Genomic DNA, 17491 nt, shown 5'->3' on the forward strand with positions numbered 1-17491 from the left:
CAGTAGTCTTGAAAAGACCACGTTCAGTAAAAATATTAACAAAAGTTTCTACTGTAACTGCACGAACCAACAAATAAAATAGGTAAATTAAAAATAGGTATCATTAAACTATCCAAGCTAAACGTGACCTTCTCATGACGTCTCTGTCTACCGCAAAAAGGATAAGATAAAGGCGCGATATGAGTTTAATTAAACAAATCCGCTAGCTAACTTTTATCCCAATTAGTCAAAATTTTAATTATCCTATTACGAGGAACAATTGCAAAGGGCCAAAGCTTTTTGGGTGATAATAAGCTATAAAGGTCGCGTACATACGGCGTCCGCAACCGCCGAAACCACATGTGGGCCCTCGAGCTTTTGAGCTTTCCTTTACGAGTAAATTAATGGGATCTCAACGAGCTTACTTCAAAGCAAATTGAAATTGTCCTTTGTAACGCCGTAGCAGAGTTATTGTTTCTGAAACGCCAATCTTCCTGTGCAGGTTCTTAAAGTCAACCCAGAGAAAGGCTTATAAGCTTGGCATTCTTTTGGGCCATGTTAGTTACATAGTATTAGTATCTTTCTGAAACCCACGCCCACGTACAGGAACGTGGGTTCGTCGAGATGACCTTTAACATTTGCAAATTTATCTGACTCGGATGCCTTTCAAAATATTCTGGAAGTAGGTAACTAATGTCTAGACAATCAGAGCACAATAGAATAATTAGATGCAACTGCAGAAAAAAAGATTGTTCAGCTATATAGCTCAATGATGAAAGTGACGGGTTGGTAGCTATACCTACATCATAAAATCTTTTAATATTAAAATCCATCCGTTTACAGTAGTGATTTGCATAGCGTCTGATTTTCAGTAATGCAGGAGATTAGCTTGTACAAACAAACATTTTCAGCAGTTTAATTATATGTTAACTTAATACACTTTAAGTTAAATGTGTTTCAACCTTTCGTTTAATGGAAGTGCCAAAGATGTTTCGGACAGTTTAAATTGGCAAAGTTAAACAGCGAATGAAACGAAAAAGCCGATTTCGGGAGCTCTCTAAATTGGCTCCGGAATCGAACCTAGGGCGAACCCGTAATTAATTTACGAAAAAGAGGAAGATTGATTTGTCTTCTGTAATAAATATTTTGACATCGTTGCCAAATAGATAATTGATAGGCATTTATTTTTAAGATGTTTATAGCATTAAGCATGTAGCAATCCCCATAATAAGTCATGATAATATTTAGAAAATGTTAATGAAACCTAGCAATATTAAAAGTTTTTTTCAAATGTACTTCCTCCTAGCGTTAGTCCCGGTCACATCCTCCCTCACGTCTAGAAAGGAACCCGAGGTGTGCCTTTGACCATGAGCAAACATTACAGAATCATTATTCTAGATTCGGTGAGTCAGGTTTTTATACCAAGCAACATCCATCTGACATCCGCAAATGTTGCAAGAGCACTTTACACATGTTGGATCATAGTCACACACCTACCTGAATGTGCAGATTTCCTTACGATGTTTTCCGTAAGAGCGTTTACTGATTTTTATTAAAATATTGTCATTATTTCTATTTGGATAAAAAAAAATATAAAGAATTATTGTTATTCAAATAGAAAACTGAACTTATAAAGGAAATTTTAATAAATCATTGTTCCATTAGTTGAACAGAAGAACCATGATTACTGGAGTGGTAAGTCAAGTACTCGTAGTAACTTCCGTCTGATTTCACAGCCTGGTCTTCCTCATTGTCTCAGTTTTTCTATGTTTAATAAACCCCATAGGAATAAATATTATTTCAATTTCTTAAGAAAACCATAACAACCATACTACTTTTGATACTCGTATGTACTTAAAAAAGGAAAAATATCTCTATCAGGCAAATATCAATTAATGTTAGGTTTTTAAAAAAACAATTTCACTAGTCGCCTACAAAATAATTTATATGGCATTTTTTATGAAAAATAAAGAAATCTGCATAAAGGTACGCCGTGAGCTCTTAATTTCCAAATCGCGTGGTGTCCCGCCAGAATTGATTAGACCAATTTGGGGGACTTACATTTATTATTGTTTTACTTTTTGAAGTTATATTTATAAATAACATTTTCATTCCAATTTCAAATAAATATCTTCGGAGATACTTATTTTGGAGATTATTATTTTATTACAATTTATGGAAGTTTTAATAAATATTTTTATCTTTTACCTACTAAAGTTTTTCCATTTTTAATAAAATTTCTGTTTTCGACTAATTGTATAATCTTAACTGCTTACAGTGGACCATATAAAAATACATAAACCTTACTATACTTATATATAGGTATGACACAGATAGTAAAAATAAGTTTATAATAATGATTAATTTGAGCAAATACGTCAGATAGATATATTTCCGTATACTTACTGACAGATATTTTATTGGCAGGGGCTTATACGGTTTGTTATCGAAGGACTGACAAATATGGAATAAAAAGACTCAATATGTGAAAAATGGTCTTCAAATTATACCACCTTTTAATAAAATTTGTTTAAAACCACACATTTGGATTATTATGTTTACCAACAACCTTGACAATCTGATACATCAAATATTTATTACTCGTCGGCCCAAAATTTACCAACTTTTCTAGGGAATGTGGTACTTCCACCAAAAGTTATTAATATCTTTAGTCGTCCATTACGCCTAAAATCTATGTTGCTTATTATACACCACAGTGTATACCGATGACTGTTTTTGTTAAATCAGTCTGTGCTAACAATTATGCTAATATCTTTATGACACAAAACAATCTAAACATCTTTTATGTTTATGTATTTTACATACAATACCTTAAAGCCTTGAAAATCTCTTAATGTACTCTACACACCAAGACTTGTAAAAATGTTCGCATAATGATTTGACATTGAAATAAAACGCAAAAATTATGTTCGAGTAATTTTTATTGTAATGTAACAAGTAACGTAAATACTTTCTTGAGTACGTAGTTAAGAAGGTATATTTCTTTTTTTTATGTAAACCACTTAGATTAATAGATTCTCTACAAAGGTTCATTGTTTACTTTCTTTTTATCAAGTAGGTGATAGATCAAACGAATCAAAGCACCCACCATAGCAGATTATTAATTAAGATAAACGTTTACATTAAGCCCACCCACCAGATGACGCCCGTGGCCAAAGGGGCAACTTGCCTACGTACAGTTATATTCATACATACATAATGACTTTATCCCTTACGGGGTAGACAGAGAAAACAGTCTCGAAAGGGCTGAACGACCCTGCAGCACATTTTATACGGATGATGTACATTTAAAAGTTGATGACAGTTTTTCAAACTTAAATCTTGGAAGATAATCAATTTGATTCAATTAACTTAGCTTGTATCCGGTTAGATGTGATAAAATCCAAATTAGAAGTCTTAATAGCTTAACAAAATGTTAATTGTTTTTGTAATCGTGTGAGCGGTTACTAAAGTCAAATTTACATGTAATGTAACGTTAGTATCTAATGATAACGGTCTTAAACTATACCTAGGTCATTACATAATTAGTATGGAATTATTAAACACAAAACATCTAAGTTTGTGTAGACGAAAGTTTACACATGATAAAATTTATAGAAATTAATATTTCAGACCGCTCATCATTTTTCTTTTATACTCGATATTTATTGTATTGTATATTTTTGTCAAATTCATTCAGCACTACATCTCTACATAAATTGATCCAAGCCAACAATAATTATAGGTTAAAATATTACCAACTTGCCCTTACGTAATAAATAAATGAACAAAATACACAAAAACTGCTGGTATACACTTAGCTTAACGACTGTATTCTTTTGTTTTTTTTTCTACGCGCGTGATTAAGGGTCTTCGTCATCGCTGTGGCATCTTGGTATTTCCATGATCAAGAATCTGTTTAATTACTTTATACATTATGACATTATAATTGCGAATATTTCAAGTCTTAGACATTTAGTTTATTTCCTTCACCATGGCGTCGTCTTACGCAAATTAAAAAATGCATGTTACATTCCTTTGTAAAGAATCTAATAATGATGATATAATTTACTTAACATAAAGGAATAAATCAACTAAGTACCTACCTACAAAAGAACTTAAAAGTTATAATATATGAATTGTCTACCGCACGTGCAAGCATTGAAAATTGTTTGTTATTTGTAATTATTAGCTTTAATATTCCGCAATATCTGGAGTGGAATGTCTTCTTAAAAACAGGCGATCCATAAAAATACTCGTACAAGTAAATTTGATGTCGTTATTAAAAAACCAACAAACAGTTTAGCTAGGCGGCAATAATATTTTTTTTAAATTTAAAATAAGAATTAAAAACATAATGCTTAGGTCTACAATTTATGCATTTTTTTATTTTGATTTTTATATTTATAATAATCCACTGTTCACGTTACCTTAAGAGTATACGAGATTAACATTATTCAATTTGCCATCGCACTTTCCTAGATCACAATTTGTTTTTTTTTGTACAGAATTTGGTAGGTACTCTTAAAGCAACTCCTCTAAGTATTCCCCTTTGTTAGATTATCCCAATCACAATGAGATTCTTGTTTCCAATTTCTATTACAACGGTATTGTTAAGAAATAGTGTTTTATTTTCAGGGTGTTTCATTTCTTTTTGCTTATTTTATAAAATAGAATATAGAAAATTATTTATGGTTTATTTACTAACTTTTATCTCAATTATTTTTTCTAAAAAAATAGCATATTATATTTAAACTTCATTAAATATACTTTTAGATAGCCTTACGCCAGGGGAAATTTGAATTGACTACCGAATCTCAATACCGCAAAACGGGCGAGGATTTCATACTCGCCACGACAGTTCAACTCTGGCCTTAGAATAACAGAACTTAAAAAAAAACTTAACCTATAAACTGATTGCACATTAGTTAATCTCGGCATCTCTGAATGTACCAGGGTTGCACCTGCAGCCACAGCGGTGTCTCCAGAAGAAAAGCATGGGGTAAGAACAGATCACACCGAAGCTGCAGTCTGGCCCTGGATGATGCTCTTCTTAATGACAGCAAGCATATAACTTATCATAAAGTTTTAGAAAACGAATGAAAACTTAATAGCAACTCTCTACACAGGCGTTTGTCTCAGAGTCTCTGAAAGTGCCAGGGTTGCACCAGCAATCGCAGTAGTGTCTCCTGTAGGTGTGTGCGCTTGGGCGAGGGCAGATTACCTCGAAACTGCAGTCCGGCCCTGGATCGTACTCCCCGGAGGGACAATCGGCTGAAATAACGGTATCTATTAAACAGGTGAATTTTAAATGTAAGTATGTTGCCTGTGGTTCACAAGATCAAGGTTAGGTCAAAATGAAGAATTATCTTGAATATTTATACTTAATACCATAAGGTCTCGGAGTCAGACGGGAGTCGTAGTAACTACTTGACTTACCCATTCCTGGATCTTACTTATAAACGGATCCTGGGCTTCTACTAATGAAGAAGGAACTACCTACCGCTATTAACGCCATAAATAAAACTAATGATGTAATTTTCACTGACAAATTCAAATCAAAAGCACAATCATTTTACGATCTATATTTGCACGTATACACTCAAACACAAAAACATTCTCAACTTCGCGATAATTTAAATGTAAATATCAATATTTTTTACTAACCCATTATATGCGCGGATATGACCAAGACGATGACTAAAGAGATCATCATCGCAACTAAACATGAACTGAGTTGTGGATGATGTTATCTATTTGTATGTTTATATGTACTGGCTGTTGCCCGCGAGCATGCCTACGCTTGGAATATTTCTATTTATAATTTTTAATATATATATCTACAGTTCAATACCTATAATAAAGATGAAAACTATTCTATCTGTAAATTCGTCCATATCACAGATTTTTATATAAGTATTATAATTTTGTTAAAACCGCTAGGTATAATAATTACGAAGTTTAAAATTGACATGAAGTAGCTACATTTCGTGACACACGATTTTTCTATTACTCATGTATTATGTAGGTATAGTACCTTAACCTCTAATTGATAATAGGTCATAAAACAAAGTCACTCGCTCCAATAACCTACTTACTTTAAATTGAGATATTTTTGTTTTATCTAACCCTGGCTTTCTACACTAGGAAATTATGTATAAAATATTAAATTTATAAAAAAAAACTTATTAGCTACCAGTTTTAACCGTCATTATGATGAATTATTTAAATTAAATATTTAACCATCCAATCTGATATCTGTATACGATGTAAGTAGGTGTAGGTGTTCGTCCGAGCGTTTTAAAAATGTATCCTTCTTGAAATAATACCTAGGTAACTGTAAAAATTTTCACTTTGGTATGTAACATAACTACTTACTGTTTACAAATTCAAAAGATAACTGAAGCAATAAGATACAGGAAGTATAAAAATATACAGGAAGAATAAGTTATATAAAAAGTATTTCCCTGTTAGAGTCACGATTGAACACACATTTACTTTGCTTATGATGTTATCTATAAAATTATTAAAATACCTACTTTACAACTTAGTGCCGAAATGATGGTACCTAAGTTCATACATACATATGGTCACGTCTATATGCCTTGCGGGGTAGACAGAGCCAATAGTCTTAAAAAGACTGAATGGCCACGTTCAGCTATTTGGCTTAACGATATGTAGCGGGAGCGATGATTCGGCTCGACCGCCACCAAAGGGAAGATCTTCCGCCAGGCTAGGTGTTATGCCTGGGGAACCGCGGCTCCGACGATGTTGTGTCGGAGGTTGTATGTATAGCTCCAATCCGTGAAATTTCTGAAATCGCGATTTGGGTTCTTCGCTGCTATTGGCTGAGCGCGTCGATTTCTTCGAGATGATTGACAGCAGTTGTTTGATTTGATGTTGTTGACGAGTGGCGTAGAGATGGCGCCACAGATAGAATTAAGATTCAACTAGTGACAGGTACCTAAGTTCCTGTGAATTAAATACATTAATCTATAAAACAGACAAAATCACGACTCTTTCCCGGACTACTGGGCTGAGCAGATCCTTCCACTTCCCACTGCATACTTCTTCCAGCTTCATCCACAGTGAATTTGATAAATTGAATTAATGCAGGTAATTAAAATTATGCAAAAGCGGTTTTATCGTTTTAATTAACCGTCATCACACCACTCTCATAAAGTGGTGTCCATCTACAAAATTTTATAAGTAGGTATCAAAATTGTATGAATACATAAAAAAATGGCAAGGAAAAATAAACAAAACTTTTTATTAATATTATCTAACAATCAGTCAATTCAACACATGCATTGATCTCCACTTTTCTGTAGGTGCCGGGTTTGCACCAACATTCGCAGACATGTTTAGGGTAAAAGTGAGAACTTCTTGTTGCGCAAGTGGGCTCCAAGCCGCAATCCGGCCCTGGATTGTACTCGGCATCGGTACAATTTTCTGTAAAATTAATAAGTTCGTAAAAATAATCTCGATTCGTCAATATTTTTTTTAGGAACCAGAGCTGTATTAAGTCAGTACCCAGTTAGGTACCTACCTACTCTACTAGTTACATATTTATCAGATACGTATACTTAGGTACATCGTTTTATTAAGTTGGAAACAAAATAATTAAAATGTAATAAAACACTTTAAAAAACCTCAGATAAAAATGAATTAGGTCAATCAATTAAGCTACATCCGTGTAACATCTGTTTCTGATTAATTAATATAGGTAAGTACTTAGGTAACTTCATTAGGTACTCAAAAAATAATAATGAATGGAGGATTAATAATGGATAAATAGATCATTGTAGTTTGTCGGATAAATAAATCTTCATCCTGTGTCCGATGGAAAAAAGCATAGGTATGGGGCACCACACCCCAGGAACTGCATTCGAATAGGTGTTTATCCGGGTTAAGAATCAGCTCTAAGACCCCCGAGAAAAACTGCATCTTAACTGCTTCGCCTCTGAGGTTATCACGTCTCCTAATAGGTATTTACTTACTTAGTAGAAAGAAATATTTCACAGGAGAAAATTTATGGGATCTTCCCTTAAGGTGCTGGAATTAATATCTCATCAATTCCTAAACCATAATTCAATCAACCAACTACGTGTTCGAGTACCTTCGAGTACGTTCGAGTCCTATAACTTTCTGCCTACGTCGTAAAGCATAAAGAATTGTTTTTTTTTTTTATGTATACAAGAAAACTTTTATTTACCTGAAATACTAAGATGCAAGTAGGCCAAAAACAAAAAAACAACCACAAAGTATTTCATCTTCAATCGGGGTAGATACTAATAAAAAGCGTATGATGCAGTGTAACGTTGCAGCAAGAATAGACAATGAATTGCATTCTGACCTTTCTTGGCACTGATAAGACACCAGCCCCCTTAGCTTTGCGGACGTAGGCAAAATTATTAAGCATTCTCCTCGTTACTAGTCCTTGTTAAATAAACATGATCACTCATATGTCATCATCTTCTTTTTCGATCGAGAAAGGTGCCCGCCCTTATAATAAGCTTTCATAAAGTAACCACCTTTTTAATGGTACTTACCTGCTATCAACAGCATATCAACCTGCCCAATTTCTCTGTGAATTCCCCTCTATCACCGAGACATAGAGTTCCATGCAGGCAACTTGATATACGTTTGAGGGTACTACCTACATAACTTAAATATTCCTCATACTCGTAGCACAACAGTGCCCTGTGGGTCCCGGCACCAATAGAAAAAGAATAAGACCCACTCCATCTCTTGCCCATGGATGTCGTAAAAGGCGGCTAAGAAATAGGCTTATGAACTTAGGATTCTTCTTTCAGGGCAAGCAACCTGTAGCTATTTGAATCTCAATTGCCAAACAGCAGAACGTGGCCTATCAGTAATTTCAGGGCTGTTGGCTCTGTCTACCCCTCAAGAGATATGGCGCGATTATATGTAGGCTTGTAAGTATATACCTTTACAATACGAGTAGGTACGCTTTGCATGTGGGTTCTGGAATCTGGACCCTGTAGGATCATGCAGGCAGTTTGATAAGACGGAAAAATATTACAGTTATTTATCAGGACATTAATAATATTGTTACATTTTAATAAAGGCACGTAGAGCAAATTGTGTATACTTACACACTCACTAACAAAAGTACGACAATATTGTCTGTCTGTCAGTTTGCGCATTCTGACTTAACCGATTTTAATAATTGGTAAAAAGTTAGAGCAGACTTTGGAAAAGGACAAAGATGAGGTTATAAGTATAATGAATACTTATAGGTTCTCTAGGGTTGACTGTTGAAATTATTTCAGGGAAATAAGCATGGTCTCTACCAAACTTTATGGTAAAATACATAATGTTCTATGGCAAAACAAGCATCATAAATATAGACATTGTTTGCTTGGTTCAATGCGATTAATTATGTTTGTAAGCCGATGAAACCAAAGTATTTCTACAAAGAATGTATTGCTCAGCTGATATGCAATTCACACAAGTAAGAAGGCATTAATAAAACCTAGACCACATAAATAACTACAGAACCAATTACAACCCTTAGCAGCATACACAACAGTCTACAATGTAGTTATTTTAGTATGCCAGCTGGTTCGCTTTTAAATGTAGGTATTTAGTGTGCTCAAGCCAAGACCAACAAAGGCTAGTAAAACCCATTTCTTGTCTCCATGTGTATGCAGCATTAGTAGATTGTTCCATAATATTTTTAAAATGTGTGTAAATGAAACAAATTGTAACTTTAACACATATTTATTTACAATGCTTAATACTGGTCATAATTACTTAAAATAATAATAGTTCATCAGAAGTCAAGTTGATCAACACACAATATTAATGCTAGATACAAATGACTTTATGGAGAGCTTAATGAAGCAAACATACCTTGAACTGAAACTGAACAATAAAAAAGTATCCTTAACTGACAAGACTACATGTATAAAAGATTAATTTAAAAAGTATCCTAAACTGACAAGACTACATGTATAGAAGATTGATGAATGTACACGAATTGAACAATATATACAGAAATCTGGAAATTAACGGACATAGTAGTTATCTACATAACCCTTCAGAAATGCGGCATGTTTATACATATGTACAAATTACTTAGAATTAGTTTTACAGAGATGTCGCCAAGGGTCTTCAAGCATGGAAGGGTGTAAATATGCATCAATATTGCTTCGGCTGTCTTGAGTAAAACTGCTGTTGCTATCACTCTGTAACAATCAGAAGAACAATTAACAAAAAATCTCAAGCTCTTGGCATAAATCTAGTCACTATTACTTTCAAGGAAACAAAATCTTTGAATTGCTAACCATTACATATTCATCAATGATCATATATACAGATGAATTAAATGATTTAATTTTTACATCGAGCACTTTAACACTATGACCAGTGGTATGATTGGAATGACTAAGGGTACTTAGGTTAGTTGGTTTCCTAACCTGTGTATGTGTAAAATGAAACCATTACTTAATAACAATGAACTTATATGTAATAACTTCAGTAAAAATACATACCCCATAGCTGGAATTCCTTTGAGAATGATTACTCCATCTGTTATTAGATCCTCGCCTTTGACCATTTTGATATCTGTTATTTTGATATCGTTGATTTTGATTCCTTCCCTGCCATCTTCCCTGGACAGGAGTGCTTTGATTTAGTGGTATAAAATCGTCTGACATAATGCACTGTATAATAGCAATAAACAGAGCAGTTTGCACACGCGTGATAGCAAAAAGCAATCTCAACACAAAAGAAGAGAGGTAAACAAACTGAAAAGATTGTTTATATACGATAGCTGTCTGGTCGGGTAGGGATGACGATCTGATATCGATAAATCGAAAAATCGATATTTTGGAGTGAAAAAATTGATCTTTTTAATCGATCCTATGCATTGAATCGATTTCAGACATACTAAAATCGAAATTCGATTTTTTTGTTTTGGTATAACCATACAATTAGTTAAAGGCCCGTATTACAAGAGTGCTGCCGGTTAATTACTCAAAACCTCGCTTGATGGCTGTATGTGTAGTTTTCTTCGCTTCACTTCTCATCAATAAAAAAGTTACGTTTATAAGCATATTTGCGCCGCCACCGTAATCTGCTGTGGCGCACATGTGCGCCAACTGTCTGAGACAACTTAAAACTCGATTTTAAGCTTAAAATATCATATGGTTTAAAATTGTTTAATTTACATCCCAAACATACTCAGCAACCACAGACAATATAAATTAATATGTTACTTTGATATAAAAATTGTTGAAAATCAGTTCAAAACAGACCCCGTTTCAAAAGTGCGTGACCTTTGAGAGATTTATTTTGAAAAACTGTTATTTATTAAATATAAGATAAATCTGATGTTCATCTTGATGCTTTAATACCTTAGAACTAATTTTATTTTCCAATTCAAATTCAAACTTTTATTTGCATGTGGTTATTATGTGGAAATAATGACAACTATAGATCGCGCGAGTGTTTTTGTTGAATGTTGTAACTAAAATTAAGTTGTCCAGTAAATTAAAATGAAATTAATTTATTTGCTATAATAATGGTGTTATAATATTCAATACATATCTAGCAAACAAACTGTACAAAACTGTACAAAAGTTTTTTATTAACTTCAAAGCAAATATTCCTATATTTTCAACAAATTCTCAAAAACAAGTCACGCGCTTCGTTTTCCGTTCCGCCGCAGTCCTAGTGTCTCGGTACTTACAGTGTAAGAACCAATTTGAAAAAAGATCGATTTTTTGGAAATCGATATATTAGACCTCGATTTTTTTTGGTGAGAATCGCCACCCCTACAGTGTCTGGTATCAGCGCATTGTCTGCGTCAGACTAACATTGACATACATAGTTTAGTTTGTGACATTGACAGATTAATTTGACGGGCATCTGACATTGACAGCAGGACAAAGTGTAGCTTTCCTCAGCCTATTGTGAATTTTTGAGGAAAATTTAGCATACTTTCAATCTGTAAGCAAAAAGGATTGCGAATTTAAATATATATATTTAATTTCACCCCATAAAGATATTATTGACATCGATAAATTAATTTAAGCTTACGCATAAGTCACGCACACATACATTTGCAAATCTGCATACTAGCAAGAAACAGACAAGCATTGCTAAGTTAAAATCTCATAGATCTGGTACTAATTAACCTGATTGCTCATATAGCCAAATGAATTTATTTGGTATCTGATGAATAAGTTTTAAGTTTTGATACACTGTCCATTAAGATGTTTAAACCGAGAGACTAACTACTTGTAACGTGAATAATTACATTCAGACTTTGCCCGGACTGCATCATGTTTGCAGAATGATAGAAAGGGTATTTTGTGTTTAACCATTTATGTCAAAACGAGCATGCGAAGGCCTGTTCTTCTATATAAATATTGAATTTGATTTTGAGCGTGTCCTATTCTACATAGATAGAAAGAAAGAAATTATTTGATATAAGCATAATATACAAGTAAACATAACTTAAAAATCTTATTCTTAGTTACATGCTACCAAAAAGGTTGTACTCAGTTTTATGTCATGTCATGACGCTGTTCAGTGGAAACTTTAAAAGAAGTTTCTGATTAATGTTTGGGTAGTATGCGGTTTTGGAAATCAATTAATGTGCGTAACTAAAGCGAGTGTAAAATTCATTTATCGATATTGATATTTGTCTTCATAGGGTGAAAATACAATTTTTGTATTTACAATTGTAGTATGTAAATAATTTTCAATGTTCAGACGCAACCTTACAATAGTTTGGATAGGAACGCACGCAACACTTTTTCCATCTGTCAAATTATTGGTCAGCTTTTGTAGAGCGTAGAGTTTTTTTGTATTCATTCGTGTTTTATTGTATTTGTGGAAAAATAACAATGTTTTATTAAAAAATACCTACCTCAATAGAACGAGGAATCGTTCAGATTTAAAAATGTGGATTCCATTAAAGTCTCCGAAATTAGCTGTCGGTAAGTAGACGTATGAATTCAATCAAAAGCGATACGTACGATACACATCCTGCTGCCCCTGAGTTATATGCGGCGGAAATGTATTTACACGACGAGAATATTAACTATTCTCTTACCAGATTATAGACCTACATTAGCTCTCCTCCAAATCTTGTGTTATTCTCATTATTTTAATGTAATCTGCGTCTTTTTTCCTATTTGAATAGGTACCTTGTTTATTTATCTTTACCGCTTTGAAAATACTTTCACAGTACCTATGCAATATTTACCTATATTATTTTGCCGTTTTATCGTTCCGGATAAATGGACTATTTCCCACAATTCCTAATTATGCCTGTAACCATTCTTTGTATTTCCCTTATTGTCTGATAAATATCTTTATATTCCTATCTCTTCTACCTGTAAAATCTAAGGAGATGATAGATTACTATTTACCTACCTAGTTTTTGAAAAATGAAAATTTAAATTAATTAATTATTTTCTTTACAATCTTGGAAAATTTTGAAGATAATTATTGTTCATAATCCAATCTGAAATTTAAGTTATAAACTTTGTGTCTTCGATTGTTTACCATATATTGTTCCCCTTTTAGTGGGTGTCCTTAATCAAAACTGCACACCTATGTGTCAGATGCTGGTCAAAAAGAGACTGCTGTTATGGCTTGTCAACTGGAAAATCTGTCCAGCTGGGATTATGTTAAATATAGCTGCTTGTTATGTACTAAGAAATATTAAGAACAATAGTCATAATTAGAGATCGGATAATCGGATGCATATTAACCTAAACTAATATTTGGCTAAGAAAGTATGGAGGCGGGTTCTTGCTTTCGGGATTTGAATTATTTTGAATCCCAGAAATTTTATTAAACAAGAAATTGAAAATTATCATGTATTAGGTATGAAAAACACCTTTATAAACATAAGTGATGGATGATCATATTTATTCAAAAATTACCTACCTACCGGGATTCCAGAATTATACCCCGTGATTTTTTAGTCAGTACAAAAACTTTCTGAGGTTATTCAGACCATCAAACTGAACAACTTTCACCATAGGGTCACATTAAGTGTATCAATGCCGAATCCCAGAATTTTTGAAGTACAGAAGTACGTTCCATACTAACCCAACACCCCAACTTTAGGTAAATCTCTGGTCATAATACTCCAGTTTTATAATGGGTATTCCCCTCTTATCTTTGTATGTTCACAATTTCTTCAGGAAGTGATAGTGCTGTAGCTGCACACACTTAGCGTCACTAAATTGCTTGATGTGGAAATAAGTTTACGAATTGAAAAATTTTGCTTGTTTCAGGAGTTTACAACTGGAAGGGAGATGTTCGATCTGGTTTGCTAATCGAAATTGGTGAGACTGTTCAGATCTTAGAAGAAAATGGAGGTAAAAAGCAATTCATGTTCTACATATATCTATTTTTCTACTCAGTTTTTGAGATTATTTATTACAAAAAAAGTCTTTTGCAGTTTCAATATTAGTTTACCTACATTGGACAAATATTGTAACATAAATTTCCCTTTAATTTTTTTTTCTTATTTCTATTTTTATATTTTATTCATAACCAATATAATTTTTATATAATTCCAGCTTGGTATAGAGGATTCAGCACTAAAAACAGATCAGCATGGGGCATTTTCCCGGGCTGTGTGGTGTCAATTCGACCATGCACAGTCAAGGGCACTGGAGCCACGGCTATTGCTGAATTGAAGGATGATCCACTTGTTCGGGAAATAGCTTGTGTACTTCGGGAATGGGCCAGATTATGGAAAAAACTATATGTGGTCAGTATTATATTTAGACATGTTGTATCCAGCTGAACCTGGCCCTTGAGTTTTGTCTAGACTGTTGTCCTTGTTTATCCCTAAGGAAAGATCGCTTGCTTGATTGTTTATTTGTTTTTATACTGCTGACCCAATCACTTTTAAATTTTTAACTGTATTCAGACATTATCTGTATTCAAAAGATTTTAACTGTATTCAGACATTATCTGTATTCAGAGACTTATACGCAAAACAAAATGACTGTGGTCTTCCACTTGTGCTTACTAAAAAGTTACTATTTACCTTTTATATAAAAGTCTCGTGTCACTCTCATTCCCATACTCCTCCGTAACGACTTGACCTATCCTTATGAAATTTTGTGAACATATTGAGTAGGTCTGAGAATCAGCCAACATCTATTTTTCATACCCCTTAGTGATAAGGGTTGTCCACCCTTAACATTTTATTTTACTAGAAATTACTTTATAAAAATATTTACATGGCACAACAACATTTGCCGGGACAGCTAGTTTATTTTATATAAGTTTATCAATTAATAAATAAATATACTTCCTGAGCAATTATGCAACTCTCCGTATCTGAGATAACCGTGAAATACAGTTATCATAAAGATATAGGCTAACAAAGGGTATGCATTGATGAAGTATCTATTTATTTTATCTAACATTTAGTAACACTTAATATAAATGGTATTACGGGGACTTTCCAAATCTTATCTTACCTAAAATTTTACTAATTAAAAAATGTTATTCAAGTTCCGAATGTCCTTATTCTTGTTCATTGTTATTTTTTGGTTATGTGAGAGATGACTATGATATGATGAGTTTAGGTTGCGTGCCTTTAGAAATGTGCTTCCTTTTAGAGCCAAATTTTCGAGAGGTAAGTCTAGATGTTCTTATTATAAATTTGATATTCATAAACCTGGGATTCTTTTTTAGGCGATGGGCGAGCAACCTGCCACTATTTGAATCTCAATTCAATCATTAAGCCAAATTGCTGAATGTGGCCTATCAGTCTTTTCAAGACTGTTTGGTTTGTCTACCCCGCAAGGGATTTAGATGACTTTATGACTATATGTAACACTAACACATATGTTTGCATAATAATACATACATTAATTATGCAAACATATGTGTTAATTTTCTTGTTACATTATAATCATAATAAATTTTAAACTTAAGAGAAATAATAATACAGTTGGATTATTATAAATATGTAAAAAGTAGTTTTTTAAATACATAAAAAACTAACTACATAACATGAGATGTTTTGGTGTATAATTCATACAAACAGAAATTACTTTTAGGCAAGCAAGCATTATTTTTATAAATGAGAACTTAAATAATAAAAATAACGTATTTTTTAATAAATAAATAAATAATTTCATCCACTAAATGTTGTGGGGTCTAAACATGGAAATATCAACTTATCTAGCCTTGTGATATTTATGTAAATATGTTTTATCTTAACTTGTAAATATGATTTTGCATATTTTGAACTCATTTGAATTGTAAATTAGTGTTCTTACTTCTTTGTCTTTACTAAACGCTATGTGACTCATTTTACGTGTCTCATTTATTGATGTATGTAGTTATCTTTTTATCACTATTGTTACTGTAAAGTGATTGTTGAGGGTCGTTTTTGTGATGATTCAGAGAACTCTCAGTAACTACCAGTAACTTAAGATGTTCTTGTGGATGTTGTGAGAAGCTATTTAAGAAATAAGCAATTTCTTCTCGTGCAAATACCGCAATCCAACCTGTATTACAGTAGAATCCCGATTATCCGAATCAATTAAAACCAGTGGTAATTTGGATAATCGAAAATCCGGATAATCGATTTCATAGTCAAATCAAACAATATTTGAAATTTAAATGTATATTATGTAATGAGTTTGACATTTGCACCTACGTCGTTTAGACAAAATGATTTAAAAACAATTATACATATGTACATGTGGTTCAATCACATCTTTTCATTGCAGCCAAATCCCTGATGCGCTTCAGTTGTAACAGCTGTAAGGTCCTGTCTTTCAAACCACTTAAAAGCTATTTTTAGAGCTTCAAAAGCTTCTGCGTGAGATGATCCTTGACATTCATCCTCAGTTTTAGTCTCTTCTTTTAGATGAGAGCGGGAGTAAACATTCGGAGGCGCGTTTAAACTTATCGCTACGTGTCGCTAGTTGCGCGGTACTAGAGCCGTGACGCGAGTTCGGATAATCGGATGTTCGGATAATCGGGATTCTACTATAGGTTCCTCTTTAGACGGGACTAGTGGAACCTGGGTCATGGAGAACGCGACCGACATCAGAAGTATTATGCTTTAGGATATGCTTTCGGAAATTAGAAGAAATTCAATTTCAAACATACTCGTATATTTTTCTAGAGTCATATACCAGATAGGAAGGGACGAATCTGCTTGGCGAAAGATTTACGCAAACAAATATCGCTGGTTACAACTAGTCTACATATTACGAACTGTTGCAGCTTCTTAAATGGTCAAACATCAAATTCAGATCCTGTGCTAGGCCAATTAAGAGACTGCCTCCATACTTAGTTATTTTCTAAACTCTCCCACCATTCCAGGAACGCGAGACCTACCGGTTCAGCGCAGTCGCAAAGGTGATGAGAGAGTTGTTGAGCGGTCGTCGAACCCTGCTCGCGGGCACTCTGACGCAGGACCAAACAAGGGCACTGCGGCTCAAACTTGTCGCCAAACTGGACTGGGGGAATCGGTAAGTGCTTC

The 17491-nt window shown here is 33.5% G+C and overlaps 1 protein-coding gene and 1 long non-coding RNA gene across 2 annotated transcripts in view; one reads left to right on the forward strand and one right to left on the reverse strand.

Moving 5' to 3' along the window:
• Nucleotides 1–7229: 7229 nt before the first annotated feature.
• Nucleotides 7230–8297, reverse strand: LOC132901957 (uncharacterized). The gene is made up of 2 exons (XR_009656958.1): nucleotides 8195–8297; nucleotides 7230–7431 (listed from the first exon to the last, which is right to left on the reverse strand). It is a non-coding gene; the product is annotated as an uncharacterized LOC132901957 (long non-coding RNA).
• A 4487-nt stretch (nucleotides 8298–12784) lies between these two features.
• LOC106141345 (dedicator of cytokinesis protein 4) overlaps nucleotides 12785–17491 on the forward strand; it is a 56854-nt gene continuing 52147 nt past the window's right edge. The window contains exons 1-4 of the mRNA XM_060944945.1: nucleotides 12785–12953; nucleotides 14265–14348; nucleotides 14553–14746; nucleotides 17332–17480. Coding sequence (XP_060800928.1) covers nucleotides 12917–12953; nucleotides 14265–14348; nucleotides 14553–14746; nucleotides 17332–17480 — 464 coding nt within the window. The 5' untranslated portion in view covers nucleotides 12785–12916. The remainder of the gene's footprint in view (nucleotides 12954–14264; nucleotides 14349–14552; nucleotides 14747–17331; nucleotides 17481–17491) is intronic.

Source organism: Amyelois transitella, chromosome 7 (assembly GCF_032362555.1).
Source record: "Amyelois transitella isolate CPQ chromosome 7, ilAmyTran1.1, whole genome shotgun sequence".
Lineage (NCBI taxonomy): Eukaryota > Metazoa > Arthropoda > Insecta > Lepidoptera > Pyralidae > Amyelois > Amyelois transitella.